Below are 18,782 nucleotides of genomic sequence, written 5' to 3'. Positions count from 1 at the left end.
GGAATGTCTCGCTCTTTTGGGAAAAAAAAAAAAACAAACACACACAAAACCCCAAACTTCGTCTGTTTAACCCAAAATCTAAGCTGTGCTCTGCCTCCCAAAGCCTTCCGTGGCTGCGGGGAGGGGGGGGAATGGGGAGCTGCCCCCCCCCGCCTCCGGCTCCTCAGCCGCTCGCCTTCGCTTCCAGCCCTTCCCTAATCGCCTGCTCTGTCAACTCCTTATTTTATTTTTATTATTTTATTATTTTTTTTTTAGAGACGGGGGGGGTATTTTAATGCCTTTTGATAACATCTTTTTTTTTTCCCTCCGGCCCCGGGCGGCCGGCCAGCGGCTTTGCCCACGGTGGGGGGGGGGAGATGGCGAAGGGGGCTCCGGGGGGGGGGGGGGGGGAAGGGGGGCGAGGGCACGTTTCCCGTGGGAAGAGGTGGGTTTTTCCCCCCCCCCTTCTATTCTCATTTTTTCAGGAATGCACTAATTATCTGGGGGGTTGGGGTTTTTTTTTTACACTCTCCCCCCCCCCGCCACCGTTGCCCCTTAATAGCAGAGAACAACCCCCCGCTTCCCGACATTAAAAATGCACCCTCGAGGTGTCTCCCGAATAAAATTTAGATGTTTTCTCTTCCTTTCCCCCCCCTTTTTTAACTTTTTTCCACGGCAAAACGCGCTGCGGAGGGTCGGGCTACCCCCCCGCCCCCCGTGGCCTTTTATTTTTGAATTGCAGGAGTTTTGGGGCTGCGAGAGGTCGGGGGAGGGGGGGGGAGGCCGTATCCCATCCCAACCCCGAAGCCGTTATTATAAATATTATCTTTTATCCGAAGAATTCCAGCTGCTCCTTGGCTCCGCGTCCCCCCCCCCCATCCCCGGCGGCTTGTGGGGAGAAGGAGCCGGTGCTTGGGGCCCTGGAGCTCTTAAAAAAAAAGGAAAAAAAAAAAAAAAGGTGGGTTTGGGGGGGCAATTTCGGGGCAATTCTTTCCCAAGGTAAAGATGTCGTCAGGAATTTGACGTGCCGAAGCCTCTCCATCCTTCGGGAACAGGCAGGAGCTTTTCTTCTTCCCAGACTGAAGCACTCGGCTTGTGTACATATTCCCTGGAAATTCCTTTTTTTTTTTTTCTTCTTTTTTTTTTTTTTTTTCCTTCTTCAATTTGCTGTCAAATTAGGTTTTTTTGGGTTACAAAAATCTCTTCCTTGAGCTTCTAACGTTGGGGAAAACTTTTAAGGAGGAAGGAGCCGGGGCCCGGGGTGGCGTTGGGAGAAGCGAGGGGGAGGCCGCGGGTCCAAGACGTGATCGGATCGAAGGGCCCAGTTCCCGGTTTTTGGGAGTTTTTTGGGGGTTTTTTTTGTGTGTTTTTTTTTTTTTTTTGTTTGGGTCTTGTTATTTGCCAACTCGATGGGATTAAAACTGTCCGTTGAGCTGTGGAAGCCTTATTAAAGCGCATACACGTGGGCTGGCGCCTCTTTTAACGCCTCGGCCGAAATTCCGGGGTTTTTTTGTTTTGTTTTTGTAGTTTTTTTGGTTTTTTTTTAATCACGTTGCGCATCCTGCTCCCGGACATCGCCGAGGGAAGGGATGGGGTGAGGATCGCGACACCCCCCCCCACACCCCTCCATCGCATCCCCACCCTGGCACCTCGCCTGGGTGCTGCTCCCAGGGTGCCAGCCCCCGCCTCCTTCCGCGCTGGCACCGGCAATGGCGGGACAGGGGGGGGGTCCCTGCCAGCCCCTCCTCCAGCCAAAATGGCCCCTGGGGTGGGGGAGATGGGTGCTGGGGGGGGGGGGTGATGGGTGAATGGGGTACCCTGGGTGCATGGGGGGGTGGGGAGGGATGGAGGTACCCTGGGTACCAGGGATGGAGAGGGGGCACCCTGGGTACCAGGGAGGGATGCAGGGATGGGGAGGGGCACCCTGGGTACCAGGGATGGAGAGGGGGGGCATCCTGAGTGCCAGGGAGGGATGGAGGAATATGGGGGGGGGGCACTCTGGGTCCCAGGGAGTGATGCAGGGATGGGGGGGCCACCCTGGGTACTGAGGATGGAGAGGGGGGCCACCCTGGGTACTGAGGATGGAGAGAGGGGTCACCCTGGGTACCGGGGAGGGATGCAGGGACGTGGAGGGGCACCCTGGGTACCAGGGATGGAGAGGGGGGGCATCCTAGGTGTCATGGAAGGATGGAGGGGGGGCACTCTGGGTCCCAGGGAGGGATACATGGATGGGGGGGGGCCACCCTGGGTACTGAGGATGGAGAGGGGGGGCATCCTGAGTGCCAGGGAGGGATGGAGGGGGGGGGTCACCGTGGGTGCCAGGGAGGGATGCAGGGACGTGGAGGGGCACCCTGGGTACCAGGGATGGAGGGGGGGGGGCATCCTGGGTACCAGGGAGGGATGAAGGAATATGGGGGGGGGGGGGCACTCTGGGTACCAGGGATGGAGAAAGGGGCACCCTGAGTGTCATGGAGGGATGGGGGGGGCGCACTCTGTGTCCCAGGGATGGAGAGGGGGGGCATCCTGGGTACCAGGGAGGGATGGAGGAATATGGGGGGGGGGGGTGCTCTGGGTACCAGGGATGGAGAAGGGGCACCCTGTGGGTGTCATGGAGGGATGGAGGGGGCCGCACTCTGTGTCCCGGGGAGGGATACATGGATGGGGGGGCCACCCTGGGTACTGAGGATGGAGAGGGGGGGCATCCTGAGTGCCAGGGAGGGATGGAGGGGGGGGTCCACCGTGGGTACCAGGGAGGGATGCAGGGATGTGGAGGGGCACCCTGGGTACCGGGGATGGAGGGGGGGGGGCATCCCAGGGAGGGATGGAGGGGGGGGGGCCACTCTGGGTCTCGGGGAGGGATGCAGGGAGGGGGGGGGACCCTGGGTACCAGGGATGGAGAAAGGGGCACCCTGGGTGCCGTGGAGGGATGAAGGGGGTGGGGGGCACCCTGGGTACTGAGGATGGAGGGGGGGGGGTGCACCCTAGATGCAGGACGGTTGGAGGGGGGGGCACTCTGGGTGCCAGGGAGGGGTGGGGGGGGACCTGAACCGGGGCGGGGGGGGGCCACACGGGTGATGGCCAGCGAAACACCCGGCTGCCAGCCCTGGACGGGGGGGATGGAGACGTTTCCCCCGGGGGCCGTGGAGCGGGGGGGGGAGGATTCGGTGGCTGCGGGGATGGAGGAGGGGGAGGGGGGGAGCTGAGTGCCGGGGGGGGGCGGGGACAGCCAGGTGGTCCAGGGGAGGGGACAGGGATGGAGGGGGGAGCCCGGGCTGGGGGCGATGCCGTGCCCAGTGCCCGATCCCAGCTCCCGGTGCCGGTTGCCGGTTCCGGTACGGTTTTCCCGGTGCGGTTTTTGTTTTTTTGGTTTTTTTTGGGTTTTTTTCCCCCCCCCCCGGTCGCCGGTTTTCCCGGTCGCCGGTTTTCGGTTCCCGGTTGCCGTTTCCCCGGTGGAGTTTTCCGGTTGCCTGTTGCCCGGGTACCGGTTCCCCGGTGCCGGTTCCCGGTGCCGGCCGCCCCCGGAGGGGCCCGCCCCGCCCCCGCCGCACGTGACGCTGCGCGGTGGCTGCGAGCGGCGGGGCCCCCGCTCCCTCCGCTCCGGTACCGGCCCCGGCCCCCGCCGCCCCCTCCGGTAAGTGCCGCGCGCCGCGGGGACCCGCAACCCGGCTGGCCCCCCCCCCGAGACCCCGCTCCCGCTGTCCCCGTTCTTCCCCCCCCCCCCCCCCCGCGCCTCCATCCCCCGGTGACCTTCAGCCGCCGCCGGTACCGGCAGCGCGGGGCGGGGGGGGATTGATGCTCCAGGCCTGGGGGGGGGGGGGACCCCGGCATCCCGGTAGGCCGGGAGGGGATGGGGGGGGGGGGGGGAGAGGGGGATATCAGCCCCCACCCCAGGTACCCCCCCATCGTGCCCCCCCCTCCAAATGGCTCCCCCATGAATTGCTCCCCCCCCCCAACCTGCCCCCCAAAAATATCTACCCCATGAATTGCCCCCCCCCAAATGGCTCCCCCATGAATTGCTCCCCCCCCCCCCCGCCCCCAAAATATCTACCCATGAATTGCCCCCCCCAAAAAAAATATCTCCCCATTAACTTCCCCCCCCCCCAACCTGCCCCCCCAAAATCTCCCCCGCGAATTGCCCCCCCCAACACCCCGACCTGCCCCCCCCTTCAATATCTACCCCGTAAACTTCCCCCCCCCGCAACCCACCCCTCCAAAATATCTCCCCCGTGAATTGCCCCCCCAACCTGCCTCCCCTCAATATCTACCCCATAAACTGCCCCCCCCAATATCTACCCCACAACTTGCCCCCTCCAGCTGCCCCCTCCATCAAATTCTCTCCCCCCCCCCCCCGCATCCCATCCCCATCATCTGCCCCCCCCACCCCCCCACAACCCGGCCCCACATTTGGGTCACACACCACCACCCCCCCGGGGGTGCCCCCACACACACACTTTGGTGCTGGGTTTGGGGGGGGGGGGGGGGAGGCGATGGGGACCCCCCCCAGGACCCCGCGCAGCCCCACTGCCCGGCGTGGGGTGACGCTGCGGCCCGGGGGGTGCACGGGGAGGGGGCGGGTTTGCACGGGCGGGGGGGGGGGGACGGACACGTGTGACATTGTCGCATTTACACGCAGCTGTGTCTGCACGGGGACAGGTGACATTGGCACGGGGGGGGGGGCATTTGCACCAGGGTCACTTTTGCACCGGGGACGCGCTCGCACGCCGTCGTGTTTGCACGGGGACGGGGACGGGGGGGGGCGGGTTTGCACGAGGGTGGCGTTTGCACGGGGACGGGGGGAGGAATGGGGGGGGACGGGGGGTGCGGGTTTGCACCAGGGTGGCGTTGGCACCGGCGTCACTTTAGCTCCCGGGACACGCTCGCCCGCCGTCGTGTTTGCACGGGGACAGGTGACATTTGCACCAGGGTGGTGTTCGCACGAGGGTTCGTGTTCGCACGAGGGTTCGTGTTCGCACGAGGGTCGCGCGCCCACCCGGGGGGTGTTTGCACGGGGGTGGCACCCACTTGCACCAGGGCCATGTTTGCACAAGGCTGGGCCGCCTTTGCAGCAGGACCAGTGTCCCTGTGTCCCGTTTTCCCAGTGTCCCCTTATCCTGGTGTCCCCGTGGCCCTGTGTCCCCATGTCCTGGTGCCCCCATGTCGATATGTCCCGTTGTCCCGGTGTCCCCATGTCCCATTGTCTTGGCGTCCCCGTGTCCCCATGTCCCGTTGTCCCGGTGTCCCGTTGTCCCAGTGTCCCAGTGTCCCCATATCCTGGTGTCCCCATGTCCCGTGTCCCCATGTCCCAGTGTCCCGGTGTCCCCATGTCCCGGTGTCCTGGTGCCCTGGTGTCCCCATGTCCCAGTGTTCCCATGTCCCAGTGTCCCGGTATCCCGGTGTCCCCATGTCCTAGAATTCTATGATTCTATGATTCCTGTGTCCCCATGTCCCAGTGTTCCCATGTCCTGGTGTCCCGGTATCCCCGTATCCCATGTCCTGTGTCCCCATGTCCCAGTGTCCCTGTATCCCCATGTCCCGGTGTCCCAGTGTTCGCATGTCCCGGTGTTCCAGCCTCCCCATGCCCCTATGTCCTGGTGTCCCCTTGTCCCCGTGTCCCAATGTCCCAGTGTCCCGATGTCCTGGTGTCCCCATGTCCCGGTGTTCCAGTGTCCCCATGTCCCGGTGTCCCAGTGTTCGCATGTCCCGGTGTTCCAGTGTCCCCATGTCCCCTTGTCCCGGTGTCCCCTTGTCCCCGTGTCCCAATGTCCCGGTGTCCCCTTGTCCCGCTGTTCCAGTGTCCCCATGTCCCCGTGTCCCGCCGTCCCCGTCCCGGGCGGTGCTCGGCGCTGCCGGTCCGGGCGCTGTCCGTGGTGCTGCCCGGCGCGGCTCCGCCTCCCGCCCGCAGGGGGCGCCCTTCGGGGTGGGGGTGAGGGGGGCTGCGATGCGTTTTGGGGGGGGCCTCAGCAGCCGGGCACCCCCCAGGGAGTGACCCGGCACCCGCCGCCCCCGACCCGCCGGCCCCCGGCAGCCTGCAAGGTGGCGCCCGGCTTGCTGTCATCAGTAGGCTTCAGGGGTAACGCCGCTGCCCGAGCGGCCGGGCCGCACGGCGAGGGGCTGTGGGGGAGCTCTCCTCTCCCCCAGGAAGAGCCATGGACCCCCCAGGACCCCCCCAGGCCACCTAGACGTGTCCTCAACCAGCACCACCACCTCCCCCTCGGCCACCTCACCCCGAGGTAAGCCCCCCCCAACGTGGGTGCTCCCCACCCAAGGGTGCCCATCCCAAGGGGGCGGTGACGGGCACCCACAGCCCCCATCTCCCGCAGGGCAGCAGGATGGCCCAGCAGCGCCACGCCGTCCCCCCACCGCTCAAGGTAGGTGCCCTTGGGGTGGGGGCACCCAACCAACACCCACGGGTGTTAGCGTGGCCTTCACCCTCCCCAGCACCCATGGGTGTTAGCGTGGCCTTCACCCACCCCGTTGTCTTGCAGACGGAGGAGGACTACATCCCCTACCCCAGCGTGCATGAGGTAGAGCCCCCGCTCCCCTCCAGAGACGGGTGCCAGGGCGGGTGAGCGGCTGGGTGGGCGGGTGGGTGGGTGCCCAGAGCACCCACCTCCGTTGTGGGTGCAGGTGCTGGGCCGGGAGGGGCCGTTCCCCCTCATCCTCCTGCCGCAGTTTGGGGGTTACTGGATCGAGGGCACCAACCACCAGCTGAGCGGAGCACCCGAGTCCCCCCCCACCCCGGCACCCGGCACCCGGGCAAGGCTTGAGGGCAACCACACGGCCAAGATCTACCGCAAGCACTTCTTGGGCAAGGTGAGGCCCCCGTGGGTGCTCCAGGTGTGGGTGGGTGGGTTCCCCATTGGGCATGGGTGGGCATCGGCATGGAGACCTCATGGGTGCTCATGCATATGGGTGCTCATGGGCATGGGTGCGCCATGGCATGGGTGCTCATGCACATGGGTGCTCATGGACATGAGTGTGATCTTCTATGGGCACGGGAGACCCATGGGTATGGGTGCTCATGGGCCTGGGCACCCCATGGCATGGGTGCTCATGCACATGGGTGCTCATGGACATGAGTGTGATCTTCTATGGGCACGGGAGACCCATGGGTATGGGTGCTCCTGGGTCTGAGCACCCCATGGCACAGGTGCTCATGGGCATGGGTGTGGGGATCTATGGGCATGGGTGCTCGTGGATCTGGGTGCCCCATGGCATGGGTGCTCAAGGGAGATTGGTGCCCCATGGGCATGGGTGTGCATGGGCATGGGAGCTCCATAACTGCGGGTGCCCACAGTTATGGGTGCTCAGGAACCTGGGTGCCCCATGGCATGGGTGCGGGTGGGTTCCCCATGGGCATGGATGGGCATTGGCATGGAGACCTCATGGGTGCTCATGGGCATGGGTGCCCCATGGCATGGGTGCTCATGCACATGGGTGTTGATGGACATGAGTGTGGTCATCTATGGGCATGGGAGCCCCATGGGTATGGGTGCTCATGGGTCTGGGTGCCCCATGGCAAGGGTGCTCATGGGCATGAGTGTGAGGATCTATGGGCATGGAAGCCCCATGGCATGGGTGCTCATGGGTCTGGGTGGCCCATGGCATGGGTGCTCAAGGGAGATGGGTGCCCCGTGGGCATGGGTGTGCATGGGCATGGGAGCTCCATAACTGCGGGTGCCCACAGTTATGGGTGCTCAGGAACCTGGGTGCCCCATGGCATGGGTGCGGGTGGGTTCCCCATGGGCATGGATGGGCATTGGCATGGAGACCTCATGGGTGCTCATGGGCATGGGTGCCCCATGGCATGGGTGCTCATGCACATGGGTGTTGATGGACATGAGTGTGGTCATCTATGGGCATGGGAGCCCCATGGGTATGGGTGCTCATGGGTCTGGGTGCCCCATAGCATGGGTGCTCATGGGCATGAGTGTGAGGATCTATGGGCATGGAAGCCCCATGGCATGGGTGCTCATGGGTCTGGGTGGCCCATGGCATGGGTGCTCAAGGGAGATGGGTGCCCCATGGGCATGGGTGGGCATGGGAGCTCCATAACTGCGGGTGCCCACACTTACGGGTGCTCAGGAACCTGGGTGCCCCATGGCATGGGTGCTCATGGGTGCGGGTGGGTTCCTCATGGGCATGGATGGGCATTGGCATGGAGACCTCATGGGTGCTCATGCACATGGGTGTTGATGGACATGAGTGTGGTCATCTATGGGCATGGGAGCCCCAGGGGTATGGGTGCGCATGGGTGTGGGTGGCTCGTTGCACGTGTGCCCCTCAGTGTAGGTGCTCCGTAGGTGGTGGTATCTGTGGGTGTGGGTGCTCATGGACATGGGTGCTCAGGGTTATGGGTGCTCAGAGACCTGGATGACCCATGGCACGGGTGTCCGTGGGCTTGGGGACCCTACCAGTGTCTGTAGGGTGGGTGGCCCGTGGGTGTGGGTGTCCCATAGTCGTGGCTGCTCCTGGATATTGGCGCCCATGGGCATGGGTGCCCCATGGCTGGGTGCCCGCCAACGTGAGCACCCATCGGCGTGGTCATGGGTGCTTGGCCCCCCCCCCCGCCCCCCCGCAGGAGCACTTCAACTACTACTCCCTGGACCCGGCGCTGGGCCACCTCGTCTTCTCCCTCAAGTACGACGAGCAGGAGCACCTCCACCTGCTGCTGCGGTGAGCAGGGTGCCGGGAGGCACCCTTGGGTGCTGGCTGTGGGGGGGGGGATGGATCTGGAGGCCACCCTGACCCCCCCCACCCCCCCCACCTCGCCCCGCAGCACCCGCGCCCGCACCCTGCACGACGTGGTGCCCATCTCCTGCCTGGCCGAGTTCCCCAACGTGGTGCAGATGGCCAAGGTGGGTGCAAGACCACCGGCAGCACCCATGGGTGCCCCCCCACACCCCCCCTCCCCGGTCCGGGCCACCCCATCGCATCACCCATCCTTCCCGCAGCTGGTGTGCGAGGACGTCAACGTGGATCGCTTCTACCCCGTGCTCTACCCCAAGGTGAGCGGGGTGGGGGGGCACCCATAGGTTGGGGTGCCCCACCCCCCCACCCAACCGCCGCCCCCTCCCCCACCCCCGCAGGCGTCCCGCCTCATCCTCGCCTTCGACGAGCACGTCCTCAGCAACCACTTCAAATTTGGGGTCATCTACCAAAAACTGGGGCAGGTAAGGGGGGGATGGGGGGTTTGGGTGGGGGGGGGGGTGTCGCGGGTGGGTGCTGACACCCATTCCCCCCCCCCCCAGACGTCGGAGGAGGAGCTCTTCGGCACCACGGAGGAGAGCCCGGCCTTCGCCGAGTTCCTGGAGGTGCTGGGGCAGCGGGTGCAGCTGCGGGACTTCAAGGGGTGCGTGATGTTGGGGGGGGGGGGGTGGGGGGGGGGGAAGGGGTGTCCCCCAAGGTCAGGGTGCTTTTATCTCCCCCCCACCGCCCCCCCCCTCCCCCCCCCGACAACTCTCGGCGCAGGTTCCGGGGGGGCCTGGACGTGACCCACGGGCAGACGGGCAGCGAGTCGGTCTATTGCCACTTCCGCGACAAGGAGATCATGTTCCACGTCTCCACCAAGCTGCCCTACACCGAGGGGGACGCCCAGCAGGTGGGGCACCCATGGGTGCCCGGGGGGGGGGGGGGGAGGCGGTGGGGTGGGGAATGGAAATACGTGGGCGCTCGGTGGGGGAGGGGGAGGCAGAGGGGGCGCTGGGTTCCCCCCGCCCCGTGGGGCGCAGGGGCTGGTGGGGCACCTATGGGTGCTGGGGGGTGTCTATGGGGTGCAGGGGCTGGCGGAGCACCCCTGGGTGCTGGTTATGGGGGGGGGGGTATCTATGGGATGCAAAAGCTCCAGGGGCCCCCCTGGGTGCTGGGGGGGGACATCTATAGGGTAGAGGGGTTGGTAGGGCACCCCTGGGTGCTGGGGGGCATCTATGGGGCATAAGTGCTATCAGCACACCCTGTGGGTGCTGGGGGGTGTCTATGGGGTGCAGTGGGCTGGCAGAGCACCCATGGGTGCTGGGGGGGGCATCTATAGGGCACAAGAGCTGCCAGCGCACCCCATGGCTGCTGGGGGTGTCTATAGGATGCAAGGGGCTGGTAGGGCACCCCTGGGTGCTGGGGGGGCATCTATGGGGCATGAGAGCTCTCAGCGCACCCCATGGGTGCTGGGGGGCGTCTAGGGGTTGCAAAACCTCCAGGGGCACCCCTGGGTGCTGGGGGGGACATCTATAGGGTAGAGGGGTTGGTAGGGCACCCCTGGGTGCTGGGGGGCATCTATGGGGTATGAGGGCTCTCAGCACACCCCGTGGGTGCTGGGGGGTGTCTATGGGGTGCAGGGGCTGGCGGAGCACCCATGGGTGCTGGTTATGTGTGTGTGGGGGGTATCTATGGGATGCAAAAGCTCCAGGGGCACCCCTGGGTGCTGAGGGGGACACACACATCTATAGGGTAGAGGGGCTGGTAGGGCACCCCTGGGTGCTGGGGGGCATCTATGGGGCATGAGGGCTCTCAGCACACCCCCGGGTGCTGGGGGGTGTCTATGGGGTGCAGTGGGCTGGCAGAGCACCCATGGGTGCTGGGGGGGCATCTATAGGGCACAAGAGCTGCCAGCGCACCCCATGGCTGCTGGGGGTGTCTATAGGATGCAAGGGGCTGGTAGGGCACCCCTGGGTGCTGGGGGGGCATCTATGGGGCACGAGAGCTCTCAGTGCACCCCATGGGTGCTGGGGAGTGTCTAGGGGTTGCAAAACCTCCAGGGGCACCCCTGGGTGCTGGGGGGGACATCTATAGGGTAGAGGGGCTGGTAGGGCACCCCTGGGTGCTGGGGGGCATCTATAAGTGCTATCAGCACACCCCGTGGGTGCTGGGGGGGTGTCTATGGGGTGCAGGGGCTGGCGGAGCACCCATGGGTGCTGGTTATGTGTGTGTGGGGGGTATCTATGGGATGCAAAAGCTCCAGGGGCACCCCTGGGTGCTGAGGGGGACACACACATCTATAGGGTAGAGGGGCTGGTAGGGCACCCCTGGGTGCTGGGGGGCATCTATGGGGCATGAGGGCTCTCAGCACACCCCTGGGTGCTGGGGAGTGTCTATGGGGTGCAGTGGGCTGGTGGAGCACCCATGGGTGCTGGGGGGGCGTCTATGGGTTGCAAAAGCTCCAGGGACTCCCCTGGGTGCTGGGGGGGGCATCTATAGGGCACAAGAGCTCTCAGCACACCCCATGGGTGCTAGGGGGGTGTCTATGGGATGCAGTGGGCTGGCAAAGCACCCTTGGGTGCTGGGGGGGGGCATCTATGGGTTGCAAAAGCTCCAGGGGGAACCCCTGGGTGCTGGGGCGGGGGAGGACATCTATGGGGCACAGGGTCTGCCATTCCCTGCTGTGACCGGCACCCCCTCGTGTGTGTGTGTGTGTCCCCCCGTCTCCGTCCCCTGTTCCCCCCCCCCCCCAACCCCCCCACACCCACACCCCCACCCACCCACCCCCCCGTCCCCGCAGCTGCAGCGGAAGCGTCACATCGGCAACGACATCGTGGCCGTCGTCTTCCAGGACGAGAACACCCCCTTCGTCCCCGACATGATCGCCTCCAACTTCCTCCACGCCTTCGTGGTGGTGCAGCTGGAGCAGGGCGGCCCCCGGGGCACCCTCTACAAGGTACCACCCCCCCCACCCCCCCCCCAGCCCCAGCCTCAGTTTCCCCATCCCCGTGGGGTGCTGGGGACCCTTCTTGCCCCAAACCCGCTGCAGGTCTCCGTCACCGCCCGCGACGACGTGCCCTTCTTCGGCCCGCCGTTGCCCGACCCCGCCGTCTTCAGGAAGGTGAGCACCCATGGGCGCTGCTGTGGTAGGGAAGGGTTGGGGTGGGTGTGTGTGTGTGTGTCTCCCCCCCTCCTGGTGGCACCCACCCAGGGCTGCCCCTCGCTTCCCCCCTCCCTCAACCCATGCAGGGCCCCGAGTTCCAGGAGTTCCTGCTGACGAAGCTCATCAACGCCGAGTACGCCTGCTACAAGGCCGAGAAGTTCGCCAAGCTGGAGGTGGGCGCTGGGCGCTGAGCGCGGCGGGGTGCCGGGGGGTGCTGGGTGGGGTGGGGGGCTGCCAGGGGGCTGGGCATGGCATGGGGGGGTGTGTGTGGGGGGGGGGGGCACACGGGTGGTGGGTGCTGCAATGGGGCTGTGGGTGCGGGCGCCGCGCGCCGTGGGTGCTGTGATTGCGGCAGCGCCGGCGGGCGCTGGGTGCGAGGTGGGTGCTGCAATGGGGCTGCGGACGTCGGGGCTGTGCCTGCCGTGGGGCTGCGGGTGCCATGGACATGGGGGCTGTGCCTGCCGTGGAGCAGCGGGTGCCATGGATGTGGGTGCTGTGCCAGCAATGGGGCTGGACACGCCGTGGGGCTGTGGGTGCCATGGATGTGGGTGCTGTGCCAGCAATGGGGCTGGGCATGCCATGGGACTGTGAGTGCTGTGGATGCGAGTGCCATGGACGTGGGTGCTCTGCCAGCAATGGGGCTGGGCACGCTGTGGGGCGCGTGGGTGCTGGGCACGACGTGGGTTCTCTGCCAGCAATGGGGCTGGGCACGCCGTGGGGCGCGTGGGTGCTGCGCACGACGTGGGTGCTGCAATGGGGCTGCGGACGTGGGGGCTGTGCCTGCCGTGGGGTTGTGGGTGCCGTGGATGTGGGTGCTCTGCCAGCAATGGGGCTGGGCACACCGTGGGGCGCGTGGGTGCTGGGCGCGATGTGGGGGCTGCGGACGTGGGGGCTGTGCCTGCCGTGGGGCTGTGGGTGCCATGGGTGCCGTGGATGTGGGTGCTCTGCCAGAATGGGGCTGGGCACGCCGTGGGGCACATGGGTGCTGGGTGCAACGTGGGTGCTGCAGTGGGGCTGTGGGTGCTGTGCAGATGGGTGCTGTGCCTGCCGTGGGGCTGTGGGTGCTGTGGTTGTGGGTGCTATGCCTGCAGTGGGGCTGGGGGGAGGGGTGCAGTGCTGGGCATAACATGGGTGCTGCAATGGGGCTGTGGATGTGGGGCTGTGCTCGCAATGGGGCTGGGCACGCTGTGGGGCACATGGGTGCTGGGCATAACGTGGGTGCTGCAATGGGTCCGTGGGTGCTGTGCCTGCAGTGGGGCCGTGCGTGCCGTGGATGCGGGTGCCGTGGACGTGGGTGCTGTGCCAGCAATGGGGCTGGGCACGCCGTGGGGCGCGTGGGTGCTGCAATGGGTCCGTGGGTGCTGTGGCTGTGGGTGCTGTGCCTGCAGCGGGGCCGTGCGTGCTGGGGGTGCTGTGATTGCAGCAGCGCTGTGGGTGCCGTGCCATCCGTGGGGCTGGGCACGCTGTGGGGCACGCGGGTGCTTGGGCACAAGGTGGGTGCTGCAGTGGGGCTGTGGGGCTGTGCTTGCAGTGGGGCTGTGCACGCTGTGGGGCACGCGGGTGCTTGGGCAGGCGGTGGTGGGTGCAGCGCCCGCAGCACGGTGCCGTGGGTGCCGGGATTGCAGCAGCGCCGTGGGTGCCCCGTGCCTGCAGCGACGCCGTGCGCGTGGGCGCCGCGTCCCCTGGGTGCTGCTGCGCGGGGGCCACGCGTGCGGGTGCTGGGCGCCAGCTGGGTGCGTGTCGTTGGGGGGGGGGGAGGGGGGGGAGTCCCCCGCATCCCCCCCGCGTGCTGCGCAGGCTGCGGGTGCCGTGCGCGACGTGGGGGCCGTGCCTGCTGTGGGTGCCGCTGCGGGTGGGTGCCGCCTACGCTGCGTGCTGCGCGCGACGTGGGGGCCGCGGGTGCTGCGTACCCCGGGTGCTGCTGTGCGGGGGGGGGGGGTGTGTGTGTGGGAGGGGGGGTCCGTGCCTGCAGCAGAGCCGCGTGGGGGTGCCCTGCCTGCTGTGGGTGCTGTGGTGGGGGGGCAGGGGGGGGTGCTGTGTCCTCTGGGTGCTGGGGGGGGGGCGTACACTGGGTGCTGTGCCTGCTGGGCACGGGGGGGGCCCATATACGGGTGCTGTGCATGATGCGGGTGCTGTGCGGGGTTGAGGGGGGGCCAGGCCTGCAGCGGGGGCGTGCGTGTGGGTGCCGCACGACGTCTGGGTGCTGCGCACGTGGGTGCTGGGGGGGGGTGCTGTGATGGCGGGGGGGGGGACAGGCCATGCCTGCTGTGGGTGCTGGGGGGGGGTAGGGGGGGTGCCGTGGCCGCTGGGTGCTGTGTGTGGTGTGGGCTATGGGGCGGGGGGGGCGGGTGTCACAGGTGAGGGGGGTGTCGTGGGTGGGGGGATGTCGCGGGTCAGGTCGCGGGGGGGGGATGTCGCGGGGGGGGGATGTGGCGGGTGGGTGCGGGGGGGTGTCAGCGTTTTTGGTGGTGGGGGGGGGGGCGGTGCGCGCAGGAGCGGACGCGGGCGGCGCTGCTGGAGACGCTGCACGAGGAGCTGCAGGCCCGCAGCCAGGCCATGCTGGGGCTGGGCCCCGACGACGAGCGCCCCGACAACGGCGCGGCCGCCCCGGGCTTCTTCGAGTCCTTCAAGGTGGGGCGCTGCCGGGGGGGGGGGGGGAGGTTACGGCCGCTTGAGGCGGGGGGGGGGGGGGCCGGCGGTACCGGGCGGTGCTGACGGGGCGGGGCCTTGCAGCGGGCGCTGCGGGGCCGCGGCCCTTCCCTGGAGGCCGTGGGGCTGCGACCCCGACGGGTCCCCCCCGCCAACGCCCCCCGCCAACGCCGCCGCCGGAGCCCCCGAGGGCGCCCCGGGGGCCGCCTGCGCGAGTGCCCCGCCCCGGCCACGCCCCCTCCCGTCAGGCCACGCCCCCTCCCGGATAAGGCCACGCCCCCTCCATAGAACCTCTATAGCCCTGGCGCGCTCTGGTCCCGCCCCTTCCTCATAAGCCACGCCCTCAGGGAAGCCCGGCGCCTCGCTGCGGTGCGTAAGCCACGCCCCCTCCCTTAGCCACGCCCCTGCGATAAACCACGCCCCTTAGTCGTCTCTCAAGCCCCGCCCCTCCCGGTGGCCCCCTCCCCCCCCCCCCGGTCCCCCGCCCGTCCCGGTGCCCCCGGGGGTGACGCGGTGCCGCCCCCAGTCGCTGCTGGTGCCCGGGAGCCGGCGGGGACGCCGCGGCAGCGCCATCGGGCTGGGCTCGGTGGAAGAGGTGGGTACCCCCGGCACGCACCCCCCCCACCCCCCGCTGTGTCCGCCCCCCCCCCACGGTGGGTGTCGCCCGCCCCCCCCCTCGCCACCCCCCCCCCGCCGACCCCGTTAACGGCGACCCGCAGGCGCTGCTGGTGCCCGGGAAGAGCCCGTCGCGGCGGCGGCCCGGCCCGCTGGGCTCCCGCCGCTCCAGCGCCATCGGTATCGAGAGCATCCAGGAGGCGCCGGCCGGCAGGTGAGCGCCGGGGGCGGCGCGGGGGGGGGGGGTGGCACCGCCCCGTGTCCCCTCCCGGTGTCACCTCAGCGCCCGCCGCCTCCCCGCAGGGACGGCCCCGCCGCCGCCGCCCCCGAGGGCGCCTGCTCCGCACACAGCTCCCCCGAGAGCCGCCGGCACCCCGACAGGTCCCGCACCCCGCACCGGGACGGGGGACACCGGGACGGGTGGGGTGACGCGGGGTGACACGGGGTCTGGAGGGCACAGGGATGGGGGCAGTGCAAGGACGGGGTGGCACCAGGACGGAGTGACACTGGTATGGGGTGACACAGAGATGCAACGGGCCGGAGTGACACTGGGATGGGGTGACATGGGAACTGGAGGGCACCGGGACTGGGCGGCAAGGGGACAGGGTGGCACCGGGGTGACACGGGGACTGGAGGGCACTGGGATGGGGCAGCAAGGGGACAGGGTGGCATGAGGACGGGGTGGCACCGGGATGGGGTGACATGAGGACCGGAGGGCACTGGGATTGGGTGGCAAGGGGACAGGATGGCACTGGGCTGGGGTCACATCAGGATGGGGTGACATCCGGGTGACACAGGGACTGGAGGGCACCAGGACACGATGGCACTGGGATGAAATGGCACCAGCATGGGGTGGCAAAGGGATACAATGGGCCAGGGTAGCACTGGGATGGGGTGGCACTGGGATGGGGTGATATGGGGACGGGAGGGCACTGGGATGGGGCAGCAAGGGGACAGGGTGGCATGAGGATGCAATGGGATGGGGTGGCATGAGGACGGGGTGGCACCGGGATGGGGTGACATGAGGACTGGAGGGCACTGGGATTGGGTGGCAAGGGGACAGGATGGCACTGGGCTGGGGTCACATCAGGATGGGGTGACATCCGGGTGACACAGGGACTGGAGGGCACCGGGACAAGGTGGCACTGGGATGGGATGGCACCGGCATGGAGTGGCATAGGGTTGCAATGGGCCAGGGTGACACCGGGATGGGGTGGCACCGGAATGGGGTGACATCGAGGTGACACGGGGACTGGAAGGCATAGGGCTGGGACATCACAGGCATGGGATGACGTGGGGTCAGGTGGCACTGGGATGAGGCATCCCAGGGATGGGATGGCATGGGGACAGGGTAGCATGGGGATGGGACATCCCAGGGATGGGATGGCGTGGGGACAGAGTGGCACGGGGATGGGACATCCCAGGGATGGGGTGACATGGGGACGGGTTGTCACAGGGATGGGATGGCAAGGGGACAGAGTGGCACAGGGATGGGATCTCCTGGGGATAGATGGTGTGGTGACAGGGTGACGCAGGGCTGGGACATCCTAGGGATGGGATGGCATGGGGACAGAGTGGCACGGGGATGGGACATCCCAGGGATGGGGTGACATGGGGACAGGTTGTCACAGGGATGGGATGGCAAGGGGACAGAGTGGCACGGGGATGGGACATCCCAGGGATGGGGTGACATGGGGACGGGTTGTCACAGGGATGGGATGGCATGGGGACAGAGTGGCACGGGGATGGGACATCTTGGGGACAGATGGTGTGGCGATGGAGTGATGCAGGGCTGAGATACCCCAGGGATGGGATGGGATGGCATGGGGACAGGGTGGCACGGGGATGGGACATCCGAGGCACAGGATGGCATGGGGACAGAGTGGCACGGGGATGGGACATCCAAGGGACGGGATGGTGTGGGGACAGGGAGCCACAGAGCCAGGACATCCCAGGGATGGGACGACATTGAGGCCGAGTTGGCACGGGGCCGGGATGGCACGGGGCCGGGGGTGTCGTGGGGGCCAGCGTGGCGTCGCGGTGGGCCGCGGCGGCGTCCCCGAGGCGCGGTGCCAGCCTGTCCCCTGCTGTGGGGACTGTCCCCGAGCAGGGCCGAGAAGCCGGAGCCGCCGGATTTCTCCCGCTCCTCTTCCAGCGCCAGCAGCTTCGGCAGCGCCGCCGAGGAGCCCAGCGAGCCGGGCAGGGTACCGGGGTGCCGGGGGGGGGGGAAATGGGTGCTGGGGGGGGTGGGGGGGCAGCACCCCTTTGACACCACTCCCCCCCCCCCCACTGCACCCTCAGGAGAGCCGCTCGCCCTCGGGGACCCACCGCGACGCCTTCACCGACACCCCCTGGCAGGATGACCCCCCCGGTACCCCCCCAGGTAGCCCATCACCGGGGCGTCAGGCGGCCGCGGGGTCGGGGGACGCACCCCCCCCCCCCCCCGCCCCCCCCGCCTTGCGGTGCTCATGACCCCCCCCCCACACACTTTCCCCCAGGTCGTCACCCCCCCGACCCCCCCTGCCCCGAGATCAAAATCCAGCTGGAGCGGCCCCCCCAGAATGCGGTGAGGCTGTGAAACATCCCCCCCCCCCCCAGCGCACCCCCATGTGGGGACACCCATATTGGGGTGCACCCGCTGATGTCCCTCTTCACAGGGCTCATAGGCCCCCCCCCCCCGCCATCCCGGGGTGGGGGGGGGGGTGTCACCACTTCGTCACCACCCCCCCCCACCCACCACCGTGTGCCACCCCCGTGCCAGGAGCCGAAGCCATCGTCCCCGGTGCAGGATTTGGGGGGACACCCCCACCCCCACCCCCCGCCGAAAAATGGGGGTGTCCTCCCCCCCCCCTCCAGACAATCTCTGTCACCCCAAATACACCTTGGGGGGGTGGGGGGGTGACGGTCCACACAGGGGATCCCCCCCCCCCACACTGTGACCCCAATGCCACATGGGGGGCCCCCCCCTACCATGAAGAGTGGGTCCAACCCGAGCATCACCCCCCCCCCCAAAAAAAAGGAGCGTCTCAAATCCAGCACAAACCCAAAGTGGGGGTCCCCCTGCCCCCCCCCCCCGCCCCCTTTTATTTTAAGGGAAAAAAAAAAAAGCTCTGGAATGGGTCTGATGCTGGATTTCGCCGGGGGGTGGAGGGGGGGCGGGGGGGGAGGAGGAGGGGGAATTATTTTTTCAAGCCCCCCCCCCCCAAAAGATCGTGTTTGTGTTTCCTGTGAGCCCTGTATAAAATAAAGGTTTATTTATCGCTACGACGGGGGGGGATCCTCGATATTTGGGGGGGGGGTCCCCCCAAAAAAAACCCGCTGGGGGGTGGGGGCAGATGCTCCGCGTGGTCTTAAAAACACCCTAAATCGACTTATTTGGGGGGGGGGGGGGTCCCCAAATTTGGGGGGGCTTTTGCGGCAGCCGGGCTGAGCAAAGCCTCGCTGGGATTTTTTTTTTTATTATTATTTTTATTTTTATATTTTTTCCCCCGGATTTTTCGGGGGGGGGGCTGCGGGTGCCTGGCGATGTCCTCACCTCCCCCCACCACAACTCCTCTCCCTCCCCCCTCTCCCCCCCCCGAAAAAAAAAAAAAAAAAAAAAATAACCCCACACAAACCCCTCTCTTTTTCGGCTCCGGTGGCCAACCCGCCGTCGGGAGCGGCGTTTGGCCGGTAGCCCCGGTGG

The 18,782-nt window shown here is 67.3% G+C and overlaps 1 protein-coding gene across 1 annotated transcript; it reads left to right on the top strand.

Moving 5' to 3' along the window:
• The first annotated feature begins 6,071 nt into the window (after nucleotides 1-6,071).
• On the top strand, nucleotides 6,072-17,894 carry RAP1GAP (RAP1 GTPase activating protein). Its single transcript, XM_063353717.1, has 21 exons — nucleotides 6,072-6,209; nucleotides 6,300-6,347; nucleotides 6,465-6,503; nucleotides 6,607-6,792; nucleotides 8,561-8,655; nucleotides 8,759-8,837; nucleotides 8,934-8,987; nucleotides 9,069-9,152; nucleotides 9,231-9,331; nucleotides 9,451-9,580; nucleotides 11,471-11,626; nucleotides 11,720-11,791; nucleotides 11,920-12,006; nucleotides 14,327-14,464; nucleotides 15,009-15,077; nucleotides 15,202-15,311; nucleotides 15,401-15,478; nucleotides 17,208-17,301; nucleotides 17,399-17,480; nucleotides 17,596-17,663; nucleotides 17,755-17,894. The coding sequence occupies exons 2-21, from the start codon at nucleotides 6,309-6,311 to the stop codon at nucleotides 17,761-17,763; spliced, it is 1,770 nt and encodes a 589-aa protein (XP_063209787.1). The 5' UTR covers nucleotides 6,072-6,209; nucleotides 6,300-6,308; the 3' UTR covers nucleotides 17,764-17,894.
• The last annotated feature ends 888 nt before the right edge of the window (nucleotides 17,895-18,782 follow it).

Source organism: Chroicocephalus ridibundus, chromosome 16 (genome assembly GCF_963924245.1).
Source record: "Chroicocephalus ridibundus chromosome 16, bChrRid1.1, whole genome shotgun sequence".
NCBI lineage: Eukaryota > Metazoa > Chordata > Aves > Charadriiformes > Laridae > Chroicocephalus > Chroicocephalus ridibundus.
This window is presented reverse-complemented; position numbering and strand designations above follow the sequence as displayed.

What these genes read in the sequence shown, in the direction of transcription:
- RAP1GAP (XM_063353717.1), top strand. Translation starts at nt 6,309, where the DNA reads ATGGCCCAGCAGCGCCACGCCGTCCCCCCACCGCTCAAG. An exon ending in CAGGAGGCGCCGGCCGGCAG is followed by an intron (nt 15,312 to 15,400) that starts GTGAGCGCCGGG and finishes GCCTCCCCGCAG; the next exon opens with GGACGGCCCCGCCGCCGCCG. An exon ending in CCCCCCCGGTACCCCCCCAG is followed by an intron (nt 17,481 to 17,595) that starts GTAGCCCATCAC and finishes ACTTTCCCCCAG; the next exon opens with GTCGTCACCCCCCCGACCCC.